This window comes from Delphinus delphis, chromosome 3 (genome assembly GCF_949987515.2).
Source record: "Delphinus delphis chromosome 3, mDelDel1.2, whole genome shotgun sequence".
Lineage (NCBI taxonomy): Eukaryota > Metazoa > Chordata > Mammalia > Artiodactyla > Delphinidae > Delphinus > Delphinus delphis.
Window position 1 is genome coordinate 142,780,207 of NC_082685.1, and position 16,309 is coordinate 142,796,515.

Consider the following 16,309-nt stretch of genomic DNA (forward strand, 5'->3'; position numbering starts at 1 on the left):
AGCATTTAGAAAAAAATTTTAAGGATCTAGAAATTTAAATAGTATAATCTAATCTAAGATTTTTATATTTTTCAATGAAATATGCTTCATGAAAGTCATTAAAATGGTAACCTAAGCATACTTAAGAACTATTAATAACATAGATCTCAGGCATCTGAAGATCTCTCTTAAGAGATCTGTGGCTCATCCTATAAATATGAACAATCTGTCTTTCAGAAGAACATTAAAATAACTTGAAGGCTAAATTTTAAAAGATTACAAAATACTTAATAATTAATAGATCATTAACCTCATTCTAATTTATCTTTCATTATTAAAATGGAAATTTAGCAAAGTGTTTAATTTCAAAGAAATTATCATGTTCGATTTAGTTATCTTTATAGATACTATGATTATTTATAATAAAAACATGAAAAGCATTTGCACATGAGTGGTGTATGAAGATTGGGGAAGATCTTATAATTTTCTCTACTATGCATAAAATATTGCTAAATACAAAGTTCAAATTTTTCAACTATTGAAAGGTACTACACCTGTTCTGTAAAACCTGGAAAAATTACATTACTGCTGCAAGAACTCCTGGATACGTTAAGAGCATGCAGGTTCTGATTCACTTCATCTGATTCAGTTCCACCACGAACTTATTCCTGTAAAGTGGCTCTGAATCAGCACAGGCCACTTTTGTCTATTCACTTTTGTTATCAGTCTTCATTATATAATAATCTTCACTTAATGATGGAAAGCCATCTCTATGAAGAATAATTTTAATATTTGGGACACTATTACCTGTAAGCCCTCTAAAGCACTGGGAGCCATAAAATTAGCTATCAAAATACAGGTGTTCCTGAAGAAAATGCATACAAAAAGATATAATTTTAAGACCAACAACACTTGTCATCTTGATACTGGTATTTTGAAAATAATATCTGGCCCTTAAAGAAATTGTGAACTCAATTGTGCTTGTACGAAACAAACTATATCACTTGCCTAAATCTACAAGTGATAAATGAAAACACTTAAAGCAAAAAGCAGAACAACTGTACACACAATAGCCAATTTTAAAAAATGAAAAAGTCCCATACCTAAACCACAGTACAGGCTAAGTGACTAATTGTCCTATTCCTGTCCCAAATCCCAGTCTCTTATTCCAAATGACAATAGATAATAATTTACTTCTAATCAGGGTTACAGTGCAAGAATATTTTAACATCATAAAAAACATTAGTGAAGCTAGACCATTCCTTATACTTGCTAACATGGAAAGTGGACCTTGGGAAAAGATGAAACAGGCAAAGATGAACAAAGAAACCCCCTCTTAAACAAGAGAAAGCAGGAATTTTCAGCACATGGAGATATTAATGTCTATGACAGCTCATCCCAGAAGCAAAGAAAAAGAGCCTTTTGAAATTAATTTATGTAATTACAGATGTTAAAAGTTTGAGCAAAAGACTGAGAAGAAGGTCCTTCAGGAATATTATAAAATATTAGGTTGCACAGAATTAACCTATCAGTGTATATAAATCTCTCCAAAGAAGAGAGAACAGGCCAAAGGAACATAAATATCTAGCAGCCAGAAAAGTGTCTTCTGTGTGTGCAACAGAGGTGTATTAGGTTATACCACAGCCTGTGTAAAATATTTCTAAGAGTATTCTATCTCTTTTCCTGAATTCCATAGTTATCAAACAACCATGTTTGCCAAACTTTCTAATCTATTTACAAGGTACAGGTTTTTGATTTATGGTCTATTGAGGGGAACGCTTCATTCATTCGTAACAAATGAATATAATGGGAAACAAGCTCAGAAACTAGAGCAGAGCACTCAGTAAAACCATGTATACCACACAAGTAGTCTTGTTTGCTCCTTGCTACCAGCAATAAAATAGTTATAAAAAAGTACTCAGTGTCAAACTTTAGAATACAGTAAATATCAATTTTACAATATACAGTAGTTCTAAAATGTAGTGGTAACTAGTGATAAATTCATTTCAAAGAAGTATTTCGTCTCTCAAGGGCCGACTGTAAGACTACCACTTCAGAAAACTTTACTTTTATTTATGACCTCACCTACAAACTTAGAGCAACATACCAACCCTTTAATCTTTCCAAAATCTCAAGATAACTGCTTATATATAAAACACTATCTCATCATACAATGCAGAAGTTGAATATAAAATGACAAGATACAAATGTTAGCTGGTACCTAAAATTCCAAAGGCTTTCAAATAAAGCTGTCAGAAGGCAATTTAGAGATGACAGCACTAATATGAGGTCGGCCAAATCAGCATAACCAATTTGGAAAAACCATCTAAATCAAACTGAAAATCAGATAGTTCATCTTTTCCCTTAAATCTTCATAGAACCAGATACCTCTGTAAGTCAAATTACATTGTTTCAAAATTGTAAGTCAACTTTGCTCACTCAACTTTTCAATTATCTTTGTTATAGTCACACCATCAGAGATTACAGAGAAAACTGGTAATTAAAATTAAAATATACATAACAAGTGTCAGGAAGAACAGTATGATGCTGTTTGTCGATTTTGTTTTAATCTCCCAAAGAAAAGTTAGTAGTCTAAAATAAGTTTGCTAACATGCAATTAGCATTATTTACTATCCTTATTTCCATTCAGTTTTTATAAGTAAAATCTTTGGTTTTAACAAATATGACAGAGTAAAAGTTCAAAAAAGTAAGAAAAAATGTTCACCATTTCCTCTGCTTTCATTCCTACCAACAATCAGGTCATTAAAAAAAGATTATACTCCTTTTAAAGAATATAATTTTCCAAAACACAGATTAAAACGTCATGCAAAAGTTCAGTTCTCAAGGCAACTAATATTTCTTGGTCAAGAAATTACAATTGTGTATGTTTTCTGCAAAACTGTCACAGGACTCAGGAATTTTGGAAAGGTTAATATTATTGAGAGCAGCTGAATAATATTGCTCTCTTCATTTGACATGCGTATACTTTTATAAGAGGTTAGAGGAAGAGATATATATTGGAACACATAGAGTTATTTCCTAAATCCCACACTACTAAGCAAAGAGAAAAAGGGCAAGCAACACTTTATTTCATCTTTAATGTCCATGATTTGCTAGTTAAAAACAAAACAAAAAAACACCACCAGTTCCCTAGTCAATAAAATGAAGATTTCTAGCAATCTCTTTATTTGCATCTACCCGTGATTTACGCACTTAGCAAACACTGTAATACAACAATTACCAAATACAGTCTGTTTTTCCAGTAACATTAAAAAGAGACAAATGATAGACAGGAAACATAGTATGAATCTTCAGCATGTTTCTCAGCAGAGGAACACAATTATCTAGAAATGATCCTGTCACATAATGAACAAGATCATAGATAAAAATAAGCTCTAGTCAACATCAAGAAGTTTTGTTTTATAATGACCAAATAGAAACTCTAAGAACTATAAATTAATCTAGAATAGTTAACTATAAAATTAAATATTAAAGTATTCTTTGGTTTGAATGTTCAAATATGTATATGCGTCTACTGTAGAGACATCAAATTCATAAATTACTAATTTCAACCACTGATTCATTAGTCTCTCTAAAAATTTAAGAGATTTTATACATAATGTTCACCAAATAATCAAGAAATTAACAAAACTTACTTTGATTATAATTTTTATAAAGCACAAAAAGAAAGCCCATAAACTCATAGAACAGGTGTCTTGAAAACCCATCCTAATACACTAGTCAGACAAAAGAGAACACTTAACCATAATCACCAACAAAAGATCCCTGATTCTTAAAGTTTGCTATTTCATATTAAAATTCTTTCCTAATTTTTTTACTTAAAAAAACCTCACATTTATTAAGAGATGACAGAATTAGAAACTAAGTGAAAAATCTAATCGCATAATAAACATACAAACTTTTCGTAAATGTAATGATTCAAAATAATTCTATAGTGGTTAACCTTGTTTTGGTAGAAAAAAGATAAAGATGCAAAATTCTATTAACATAACTTGTGGAAAACACATGTAATATAGAAATGCTTATGTTCATTTTAGTAGACAAACACAGATAAAATCACTTGGTATATAATAGGTGACAGATGTGTTATATAGAATTACCATATCTCAGATAGTGGTTTTAGATAAAAAATGAAATTAAGCTTTAACTTCTGAGGGACGAGCATTTTAGTAATAAAACCATAATTGAGGAGAAACATTAAAAATTATAAAATATAATGAGAAAAAGAAGAGTTACTTTAAAAAACTTTTTTGACATTATAATTAAATATTTGCCAAGAGCATGAAGTGGTAGTAATGAGACTATTTTACCTTTATCTTGAACTTCTTTTGAAAAGCGCTCCCTTTCAATAGCCGATTCTCTCTCTATTCGCTCAATTTCAGCCAATGCATCCAATTCCACTTCATCATATATAGGTCCCTGTTGTGATACCTGTTGCTGATTCTGTACCACAGAAGTCTGGGGCTGTTTTGTAGCAACTGAAGTGTTCTGCTGTAAAACAGGCACTTGATTTGCTGGAAGGAATGCTGTTTGTTCTTGCTGCGACAAACACTGAGCAGCATTTAGTGGGCGGTTTACATCCTGTGGAGTAATGGGTGTTTTTGAAGTCTGTCCTGGGTACTGCACATTAAAAGGAATATCATTTTCTGAAACATTGCTATTTTCCATACCAGAAAGCATATCCTCTTGCTGGTCCATGTCTGAAGACCTTACTCGAGAAAGTCTTAATGTAAGTTTAGTAGAGTCCTTGGATGGAGAGCTAATGATATCATACATTGCAGCTTTCTCACTCTGGTCTTTTTCATCCTTGCCTAATTTCATCTTCTTTTGCTTCTTTTGTTTTCTTTCTGGAGAATCTAACAAGATGTCTGGTGGAACATCTCGAGGTGATGAGCAAGGTAGAGACTGAGACTGTAGGATTAAAGGTGGTCTTGATCCTAGAAAAACAATTCAACAGGAACGAACAGTTGTGCTAGTTTTACATTTTCAGACAATGTGATAGACACATTAAATAAGTGACAATACAGTACCACTAGAAAAAATGTTAAATTATCTCATCCAAGCTACTTATTTACAGAATATGAAAAGAAAGCCTAAAGATGTGTCCCCCATGGTCTTTTTGCTTGCTGGCAGATGATCCAGGTTTGAATTAAAATATGAGTATTCCATCTTCCAGACCAGTATTATTTCTATTTTTTCACGTAAAAAATATAAATACTTAGCTTGAAAATGGCAAAGACTTCACTATTTCTAAAGATGCAACACAAATATTTTGGGTATGATAATCTCTATTCTCTCACTTATTATCTAAGAAAACTGATGTGTATAAAGTAAAAATAAGTCTGTCAAATTACAAAAAAATAAAAAAAATAATCCTAGGGTGTACACTCACAGGAATACTTAATGGTATAAGAAAAAGGAAGTGGGAAAAATTACAATGATCAGTCTTCACTTACTTAAAAAATTGGTGGTAAAGTATTAATTTATACCTTTATGTGGTCTTCTCTTTCTCCCTCCACTTAACATCATTCACATACTCTCTTCAGCTTGCTAATCCTCCTTTTATTAGAAAAATATGCAGGGCCAGCAAATAAAATATCTTCAGCCCAGATCCCATTAAATTAAACACTATACGATATAAGGAAGTGTTAAAAGTAAGCTAATCGAATGGGAAAATTTTTCCTAGTTAACAAGTTGTCAATGAGGAAGAACTACATCAATATGCTTCAGAAATAAAAGTATAATTGTATCTGAATAATATATACATTTCTTTGAATTAATTATAAAAATTTAAAAAACCCATAGGAAATTATAAAAATCAGTCAAGCTAAAAGTGCTTTATATATGGTTGGCCAAAAAATGTTCGTTCGGGTTTTCCATAACATCTTACACATTATAACACGTCATATTGCCTTTTTATTTAAAGTTTACATGTCACATTATATATATTTTAGAACAAACTTTAAATTCCAACAATTTATCTAAAAATTAAACTAGGCTAATTGAAGATGCATTCAACCTTCAAAACTAGTTGGAAAAACCCCTCACGAACAGAAATAAGAGGCTTCTGATGACTAATGTGTTCGTGAGGTTAACTGTCCTAAAGTTTTCTTCTCTTTCTATCTAAAGTTATCTATCCACCTAACAATCCATTCATCCATTCACTCATCTATCCATCCTCAACAGTTAGAGGAAAAATGGTCTGGTTATCTAGAGCAACCAGCTATCCCACTGTTATTCCTCCCTGGCACTCTGATTATTTCTTACTCTGAAAATACTTGTGAGATATGTACCTAACTTTGACACCTAAAGTACAAATAGAGTTACTCTGGAAGTTGTTCTCTCTTTCAGAAGCTGGGTTACTTCTATGTCTGGAAATTCACAGAATTATAGAATTAGAATGGCTCATAGTTCTAATTATTGAATTAGAATGGCTCATAAAAGTTCAACTTTCACCTCATGAAGAATATCCCTGATCAAAGAGTTGGAACATAATCTCTGAAAAAAAAATCTTTACAATGAGGCAGACCAGTCCATGTTTTAGACGGCTATAATTAGAATTTGTCACAGATAGATAAAATTTATTATCAGCTATATTGCAATTAATTAAAAGCTACTTCTTTAAAGTGGATACAATATTCTCTTCCAACAAACTTGGATGACTCCAATTATTAGACCTTAGTTTTAAGTATTTTAAAAAATAGTTCAAACATGGACTCAGAATTTTGTGACTCTATTATACACAGAAGACCACGCAAGGTTCTTTGGGAATTTGAAGATAAAATAAAATTCACGTCCATAAGATAGTACAGGATAAGTTATTAGAAAAAACAGAAACTAACGGCTTGGGGAAACCAGGGAAGGGTCAATAGAAGATCACCCATTTAACTTAGAATTTGAAGAATTAATACGATTTTAATAAGCAGAGATGAAAGTAGGTGTAAGAGATCTAGTGAAGTAATTAACATAGAACAGGCCAGATTCTGATAAATGACTACCTAAGAAGTAAGAGAAGACTTTAAAGATAATTCAGGATTTGGAATAGCATTAAGAGAAACAGGAATGGCAGAAAGAACAGTGAGTACAATTTTGAACATGAATTTGAAATACCAGCTAGATATGAGGAGGTTTTGTCCGGAAATGAAAAATTACAACTTGGGAGACAGGACTGGAAGCAAAAGACATTGATTTGGGGGCCCTGTTCATAAAAGTAACAAACGCTATTACCAAAACTGAGTAAAATAGCCAAGGAAAAAAGTACAATGGAAGATTAAAAATCTAATGACAGAAATCTTGAGAAACGATAGAGCAGAGAAAAGAGCTAATGAAGAAAAAAAAAATCAATGAAAAAAGGATGAGGAAAATAGGTGGATTCAATATAAAATAAGTTTGGGGGGGAGGGTGAAGATTAGGGAAAGCTGATCAATAATTTCAAATATTTAAGAAAGATGAAAAAGACTGTGGTTTGAAAAGACCACTGGATTATTAGTAAGAATGATACTGTATATATCTGAAAACAGTATGAGTAAGTACAGGTTCATTTTTTTCTACAATAAGTGAAAAACAATAGAGAATAATTTTTGGTAACTGCATTAAGAAGTCTGAATTCTTTACTCAACTTGAAATGTGAAAAATTTAAGGAAATTTTAGTTACAATGATACCTTTTGGAGTTCCATCACTTCCAGCAGGGGAACATACTGGCTGTGGAGACCTCAAGGGAAAAGATGCAGCATTCCTCATTGTTGAAGAATCTCCATCCTAGGAATAGAGTATAACATTTATATCTTGAATGATAGAAGAGGCTTTATAGAAATCTTAAAGAGAACCAATAAAAGACATAAATTACTGACAGGTAAAGTGTTGGTATTCAAAAGCATTATTCTTCTGCACTTTCCTGTTTTCTTCGTGGTATATCTTAGAAGAATTGAAATTGTATCCAAAAGAATCAACAGCCTAAGCATAGCAATGAATAAGAAAACTGGTATTACTAGTATGCTCCATTTTTGTTTGCTATTTTCTACCAAAGGAGCTCTGAACATCCCACCAGGCTGTAAATGTAAATGTCTTGAGGGCAGAGTCCAATGTCATCTTTGTTAAACTTAAATACATGTAACTTATGCGATAATACCACCAAACCAATGACAAGACAGATTTCCAGTATGTGGAATATTTCAGTAACATTAAAGCAACATTAAATTTCAGGGAAAAAATTTCTGTACAAGTCTTAGAGGGAAAAAGAGCTAAGCACTAATAAATAAAGGCTCATTATTTAAGAGGACATCTGTGTGAGCAAACATTTAAAAATGAAGTATATTTCATTAAGGACCTCAACCTCTAGACCAGAGGTTGGCAAACTTTTTCTGTAATGGGACAGATAGTATATATTTCAGGCTTTATGGATCATATACAGTTTGTCACATAACATTCTTTGTTGTTGTTCTTTTAAACTCTTCATTATAACTGTGAAAATCAGTCTTAGTTTATGGGTCAGACTATTGGCCAGTTTATCAACCCTGCTCTACAGGTACAGCTAGATTCTCAGACCCAGTATAATCCTCAATAAAAGGTAGATATCCTTCAAATTACAGAACTGAAATACTAGGTTATAAGACAAATATTAGAACTATTTTATTACCTTAATGACAACTAATATATTACATACGTCACTACTTAGCCTGTGCACCATGTGTAGGTAGTCGTCACTTGAGCCATGTCTAGGATTATCAGCATGATGATTAGCAGAATTGCCAGACAACGAACCAGAAACTTTATTATCATGTAGGTTTCTCAAACCACCTGCAACAATGGGACTTGATACCGATGCTGAAATTAATAAGAATTTTAAAAAAGCTTTATAAAAATAAACTGTTAAAATTCTTACAGGACAATAATAATTGCTCACAAGTAATATTTTAGCATACATAAATTACAAAGACTAATATAATGAGCTGGCTGACTATCCAGAGCTTGATCAAATCTTAACACTTTGCCACAAGTCATTCAGATTGATTTTTGAAAAGAAATAAGACATTAGATATGGCTGAAGCTCTCCATATATCTGCATATTCCTCTCCTCTATTTCTTTCCCCTTATTCCCTAAAAGTAATCACTATACTGAATTCAGAGTTCACTCTACCTATGAATACCTTTTTACCTTTGCTATAAATGAATATATTCTTAAATAACACATAGCACTGTTTTGCACATTATAACTTTGTATAAATGGTATATGTATTGTATATATCCTTCTATAACTTGCTTTTTAAATTCAATATTGTGTTGAAATGTATCCATTTTTATATATGTAGTTTTAAATTCATTTACTTTGAATAAATACATATATTCTGCTGCATAATGTACATACTTTATCCATCCTTGTGTTACTAGTTTATTTTTTTATTTTTAAAAAATATTTATTTGTTTGTTTGTGCCAGGTCTTAGTTGCGGCAGGCGGGATTCTTAGTTGAGGCTTGCTGGCTCCTTAGTTGTGGCAATGCAAACTCTTAGTTGTAGCACTCAAACTCTTAGTTGTGGCATGCATGTAGGATCTAGTTCCTGGACCAGGGATTGAACCTGGGCCCCCGGCATTGGAAGCGTGTAGTCCTAACCACTGTACCACCAGGGAAGTCCCCTGTTAGTAGTTTCGATCGCTTTAGTATTTTTGTCATCATAAACAATGCTGTAATGTGTATTCTTGTATATGACTTTTTTACAAATGTTTCTTAGGAGTGAAATTGCTGGATATTCCTGTTTTTAAACCTTACTAAATATTAACGAATAGCTTTCCAAATTATTTATGTCCACTCTACTGGTAGTAGATAAGTGTTCATACTGCTCTATATCCTTGCCAATGATTTTCATCAATTTGAAGATGGGAAATGTCTCTGATAGCCACTTTAATTAGCATTTCCTTCCTTAATTAACAGTGAAGCCAAGCATCTTTCATGTGTATTGGACATTCAGATTCCCTACTGAACACAAAATCATAAAAATTACTCTCTGATATTTTCTTTCAAAAGTTTCATAGTTTTGTTTCTTCACACTTAGTCTTTAATCCATGTAAGAATAGAATATCTTTTCCATGAATGCTTGCTAGAACTTGAGATAAAACTGCCTGAGCATTTTTAGCCCCACTCCTACTTGTAAGGGAGATAGATTTTTTTTGCGGTACGCAGGCCTCTCATTGTTGTGGCCTCTCCCATTGCGGAGCACAGGCTCAGCGCCCATGGCTCACGGGCCCAGCCGTTCGGCGGCATGTGGGATCTTCCCGGACCGGGGCACAAATCCGCGTCCCCTGCATTGGCAGGCAGACTCTCAACCACTGTGCCACCAGGGAAGCCCAGGGAGATAGATTTTTAACAACTGAAGGAGGTATGTATTTTAAACGGGAACAGATATTGTCAAACTGCTCTCTAAAATGGTTTTATCAATTTATGTCCCTATGAAGACTGTATGAAGTTCAAATTTCCCTGCACACTATAAAATGTTACTAATCTGACAGATATAAAATTTTATTTCAATTTAATTTTGATTTGCATCTCTTTAATTGTGAGCCAGGTTGACCGTACTTTCGTATATGTATTAAATCTTTCCGTATCCACTTTGTTTTTCTTTTTCAGTAAATTGTTTAATTCTTTAGTCTATTTTTGTCTTATTCTTATCAACCTGCATAAGATCTTGCTGTATTTAAAATTAATACTTTGTAATAAATATTGAAAAAGTTTTTTCCCTAAATTTACTTGTTCTTATTTGTTCTCTCCTATTACACAGAAATTTAGAATTAATCTGGGTTTTTTTTTCCATTTCTAGAATCCAGTCCTGCTTAGAAACAAGGCCTTCTTGACCCTAAGGTATCCAAAATTCACCCCATGTTTTCTTCTTATAATTTCTTTTTAAATTAATTAATTTATTTTTGGCTGTATTGGGTCTTCCTTGCTGTGTGAGGGCTTTCTCTAGCTGCGGAGAGTGGGGGCTACTCTTCGTTGTGGTGTGCGGGCTTCTCATTGCGGTGGCTTCTCTTGTTGCAGAGCGTGGGCTCTAGAGCGCAGGCTCAGTAGCTGTGGCACACGGGCTCAGTAGTTGTGGCTCGCGGGCTCTAGAGTGCAGGCTCAGTAGTTGTGGCACTCAGGCTTAGTTGCTCCGCAGCATGTGGGATCTTCCCGGACCAGGGCTCAAACCCGTGTCCCCTGCATTGGCAGGCAGATTCTTAACCACTGCGCCGCCAGGGAAGCCCCTTCTTCTTATAATTTTATGACTTAAAATACAAACGTAAATAGTTCATCCGTCTAGAACACTTTTGCTCTAGATGATCTAGGAATCCAAATAAAATTTCAAAATGCCTAGCCAACCAATCCAACATGATTTATTAAACAATCCATTATTACACACTGATTCAAAATACCATCTTTAGAATGACAAAATTGGAAAATCACCATTTTCCAATGACCAGTGTAAAAATTGATGAAAAGAGAATCATTGGATGGTAAACCCTTTAGGATAAAGATTAATAGGAAATAGGACAGTTACATGATCTCAAAATATCACCTGACAGATTGCTCACTGATTGCAAAGAAATATTATGTTCCTTATAAAAGAAGACATGGAGTAGTCATCACCTAAATGTCACTAATAATGAAGCCACTTGCCATTATATGCCCTCTGATGTGATGCAATATCAAGTGTACAACATTACTTATTTAGTACCCTTGCCAAAAATATACAACTAGAAACTAACAGAGCCTTTAAAGATAACTTCCAGTTGGTAGGAAATATAGGAAGTATATAAGCAAATTAAACAACACAATGAGGAAACAGTGAAGTCTAGAATATGGGATATTCTACAACAAAAGTAGCACAGACTCCTCAAAAAACCAAAAATTACTGTCATGGGGAAAGGGTATGGGACTGTTTAGATTAAAAGAGTCAAGAGATGTAAAAACCAAATGCAATGTGTGAGAAACTAGATTAGATCCTATGTGGGGAAAAAAAGGTTATAAAAGACATATTTGAGGTCAACTGGTGAAAACAATGTAGATGGCATCAGATGATACTACAGAAATGTTCTTAATTTTTTTAGGGGTAAATTATTACACTTGGTGTTTATAAAGGAGAACTGACTTCCTAGCAGATGTATTTAAGGACAGAGAGGCAGAATGCCTGTTGGTGAAATGTTTCACTGTGCTATTCTTTCAACTTTTCTGCATGGTTAAAATTTTTATAATATAAAGTGTTTTTTTTGTTTTTTTTATAAAGTGTTTCTTAAATATTACCTTTCACAAACTCTATATTCCCACAGACATCTGCCTTATTTCTGGACCCATTACTGTCCCATTTACCAATCTATTTGTTCCTTACCACATTAAATTTTCTTATTTACAGTAATTTTGGTATCTGTGTGGGGCTAATCCCTTGTATTATTTTTGGTCTCTCAAGTATCTGAGAATTTCTAAGAAATGACTCATTACTGAATAGGCCCTCAAACTACATTTTTCTTTTGATTTTGTGATTTCAATGTATTCTTTTGAAAAAGCTGGGTTTATCTTGTTATAAAACAACAACAGTGTTTAGAGTAAAAATTTGTTTTTTTTCTACACATATTTATGTGGATATTTCCGTATGAAGCAAATATGTCCTTTCAATATTTTCCCTCTTTATTAATTACATTTAAAATGTTTCACATAACTTTGGCATACCAGAGTAATATTTCACAAGTATCAAGAGCCCATATACACGCATACTTCTGTTCAGTACTCACACTAAATTCTAAAATTTTGGAGGTGTCTATTCCAAAGGTGTGATTGGTCTCCAAGTTTTTCCTTGACTTACTGTATCAAATAGGCTCAACCTACCATTTCATTATCTAGCTTTGGAAAACCAGAAGTTGGCTGTTTTAATAGATGACACTAAGTTAAAAGTTTGTAAGATAAAAGTTTATAAATGAAGCATGTTTTGATCCATGCATAATAAAAAACCAAGAATATAAACAGGTACTAATGACTGACTGCGAATGTTAAAAATCTGCTGTTAATTATGAGGGATAAAAACACAGATATCTGTTATATTATCTTTTGTACTTTTCAAAATTTCTTTAAAAAAGTACAATATACTAGTAAATACATTATTTAATAGCCATGACATAGAGCCCAACACAGTATGATCTTAAAAAGACATCATAGGGCTTCCCTGGTGGCGCAGTGGTTGAGAGTCTGCCTGCTGATGCAGGGGATACGGGTTCGTGCCCTGGTTCGGGAAGATCCCACATGCCGCGGAGCGGCTGGGCCCATGAGCCATGGCCGCTGAGCCTGCGCGTCCGGAGCCTGTGCTCCGCAACGGGAGATGCCATAACAGTGAGAGGCCCACGTGCCGCAAAAAAAAAAAAAAAAAAAAAAAAGACATCATATCATCAACAATTGACTTCAAATGAGAACTAATAATCTAATCCCAGAAAATTTTGAATCCAAGATTATTAATTTTCCTCTACCAGTACTGTATCTACTTGATATTATAATTTTCACACAACATATACTTTACTAATTAAAACGTAATTCTTCTTTGACTTAGTGCTACTGTAAGAAGCCCAATTAAATAAAGCAGTTCCTAATTTCATAACCAGATATACTCAGTTGTATAATATAATAAGGTAATCCAAAGAGTCAAATTACACTGATCTTTTTATCTCCCAGATGACTTCCCAAGTAATAAATGTAACATTTTTAATAATATAAGCCACAGCTTAAAAGAAACGTTCACTGACAAAAAAGTATACAGTTTAGTATTTGTGTTTTAAAATTTATAGAAAGAAAAAAATGAATTTGCTGGGAACTAGAGGCATTCCCTTTAAATAAACAAGCAACTTTCTTACCTTGCTGCATTTGTGGATGTGTTGTATAACTTGAAGGATGGGAATATGGCATGTATCCTGCAGGGCTTTGTGGGGCATATGGACTAGGCACTGGGCTGTTTTGTTGTGGCATAAATCTGTTCCCAGAGCTTGTCTGTGGTGGCACAAACCGGCTAAAACCCAAAATCCAAATAAACAATATCAGGAAATGAAATAAATATGATATTCCTTGATATTTCACTGTCATAAAATTCTCCAAACTCTAATTTGTATAAAATATATGTACACAGAAAAATTCTGAAAAATAAATAACATACAAAAGTCATTCACAATTCATAATCTAAGAGTTATATTAAGCAGTTTGTAAAAACTGGAGTAATTCATTTATTTTACATGCTCCCTAAATTCTACTCAATGAATTTTCTTATTTATCTCAAACACGCTGGTTATTTTAACACATTCTTTTGTTTGTATGAAAATAAGTTACTATTTATTTAAATTAGTATATTAGAGCATTTCCACATATAACATTTTAAGGCAAATATTCATGTGGGTTACTATTTAAGGCTAAGCATCTAAACTTTTTAACTACACGTAATTCACCATTACCTAAATGTATGTATACACTATATATTCCTAAGCATATTTACTACAGAAAACAGTACTTAATAAAATGATATATACATTACCTGGAGGGGCTATGTGAGATAGTGGTTTGTTGATAATTGGAAGATGCAGGACTACTGTGCATGGAATTCTGAGAAAGTTTATACTGAGACATCATCATTCCTACACAACATACAAAAATGGTAAAACATGTTATTTTCTTCCAATGGTAAAGCATTCTTTAAGTGATTTAAATCAATCATTCTTTCACAAACATTCAAAAGTTCTTTCTGTTCTTTTCTTTTTGACCAACATGTTAAGTTTGTAGAGCAAAATATAGAAACTATAAATTTCAAGTACAACCAATTTTACCAAAACATCCTTTTAGCATATAACTAATCCAGGGACAGAGACAGAGATATAATTTTTTGTTTTTAAATTTACTTGCTTACTTATTGTCCTATCATTTAGCCTTAGAATTGAAAAGAACTTTCAGAAGTTGCTCTATCTAACCTCTTTCCAAATACTACACACTTCTGTCTACAACAGGCTTTTGGATGGTTTTTCTATTACATGGAATACTTTATTACATACATCTCCCACCTTAGGAGCTTAATTTTACAACTCTATTTCATTGTGATTCGGACCTAAGTTTTTTTTTTTTTTTTTTTTTTTTTGGCAGTACGCGGGCCTCTCACTGTTATGGCCTCTCCCGTTGCGGAGCACAAGCTCCGGACACGCAGGCTCAGCGGCCATGGCTCACGGGCCCAGCCGCTCCACGGCATGTGGGATCTTCCCGGACTGGGGCAGGAACCCGTGTCCCCTGCATCGGCAGGCGGACTCTCAACCACTGCGTCACCAGGGAAGCCTGGGACCTAAGTTTTAAAAAGTACTTTACTTAAGGGTCCAAAGTCTGAAGTACTGAAATTACCATCTGAAAGTCTGTTAACAAACAACAGAATGCTCCTGTTCTTTCTTCCACAGTAATTCTTGCCATAAAATAGGATTAAGTGAATATTTGTTTAATGAATGAAAGTGTGAAAAGAGCTTTCAGATTCTCACATTTCTTTTCAAGTTAGACACTGTTCCTTCAATTGTTGCATAAGTGGCATTTTGTTATATAGGAGATGCAGAAAAATTCAGCTATTTAGACACTCTAAAATCAAAGATAAAAATCTATGATTAACTCTGACCTTTCTTATGGTATGTATAGCCAATCTTTCTGGGAGTTTCAAGTATCACATTATTTCCCCAAATTTCATTTCCTGCTGCTGCTGTGAAAAGTGCCTTTCACCAGAAACATTCAAACAGAAGTTACATGTTCATTTGCCAGGAACTACAGAAAGGATTCTAGCTCTACCACAGTGGCTGAATGAGATGAGAGCACCTCAAAGTCTAACACTAATAGCGTGTTTTCTATGTAGTCTAAATTTCAATTTATGAATTTTCTCTTCCAACTCAAATTCAGTACTAAATCATACATTCCATGGCTTAATAATTTAATTACTATAACTACTGTTGCTGAATTTTTTTTTTTTTTTTTGAGAGAAAGGGGGCAAGACTCCATGAGATGGGAATTAAAAAGTATTTTCTCCTGAATTAACAGTCATCACTGTGACAAGCTGGAATTACTAGTTTGGAGGCAGTGGCTTTATAAATAAAAGGGGCAAATGAAATACTAGTAGTCCTTTCTGATTCTCTCAGAGATCCAAAGAACTATGAACGAAGTGATTTGCACATTATTAAATTTTTTCTAAATGTGTGACTCACATTTATATTTAACAACCAAAAAATCACCTTTTAAAATTTTAAAGCCAGATGGAAAATGCTTAGGAAAAAAAAATCACAACATGCAATGAATC

The 16,309-nt window shown here is 33.3% G+C and overlaps 1 protein-coding gene across 5 annotated transcripts in view; it reads right to left on the reverse strand.

The window, feature by feature from the left end:
- NIPBL (NIPBL cohesin loading factor) overlaps nucleotides 1-16,309 on the reverse strand; it is a 191,663-nt gene that overhangs the window by 92,421 nt on the left and 82,933 nt on the right. For 3 of the 5 annotated variants that reach the window (XM_060009584.1, XM_060009581.1, XM_060009585.1), the window contains exons 5-9: nucleotides 14,531-14,630; nucleotides 13,863-14,014; nucleotides 8,637-8,824; nucleotides 7,663-7,759; nucleotides 4,311-4,937 (exon numbers count right to left, since the gene is read on the reverse strand). In XM_060009584.1, the coding sequence (XP_059865567.1) occupies nucleotides 4,311-4,937; nucleotides 7,663-7,759; nucleotides 8,637-8,824; nucleotides 13,863-14,014; nucleotides 14,531-14,630 (1,164 nt within the window). The other 2 variants (XM_060009583.1, XM_060009586.1) reach the window with 2 other exon arrangements.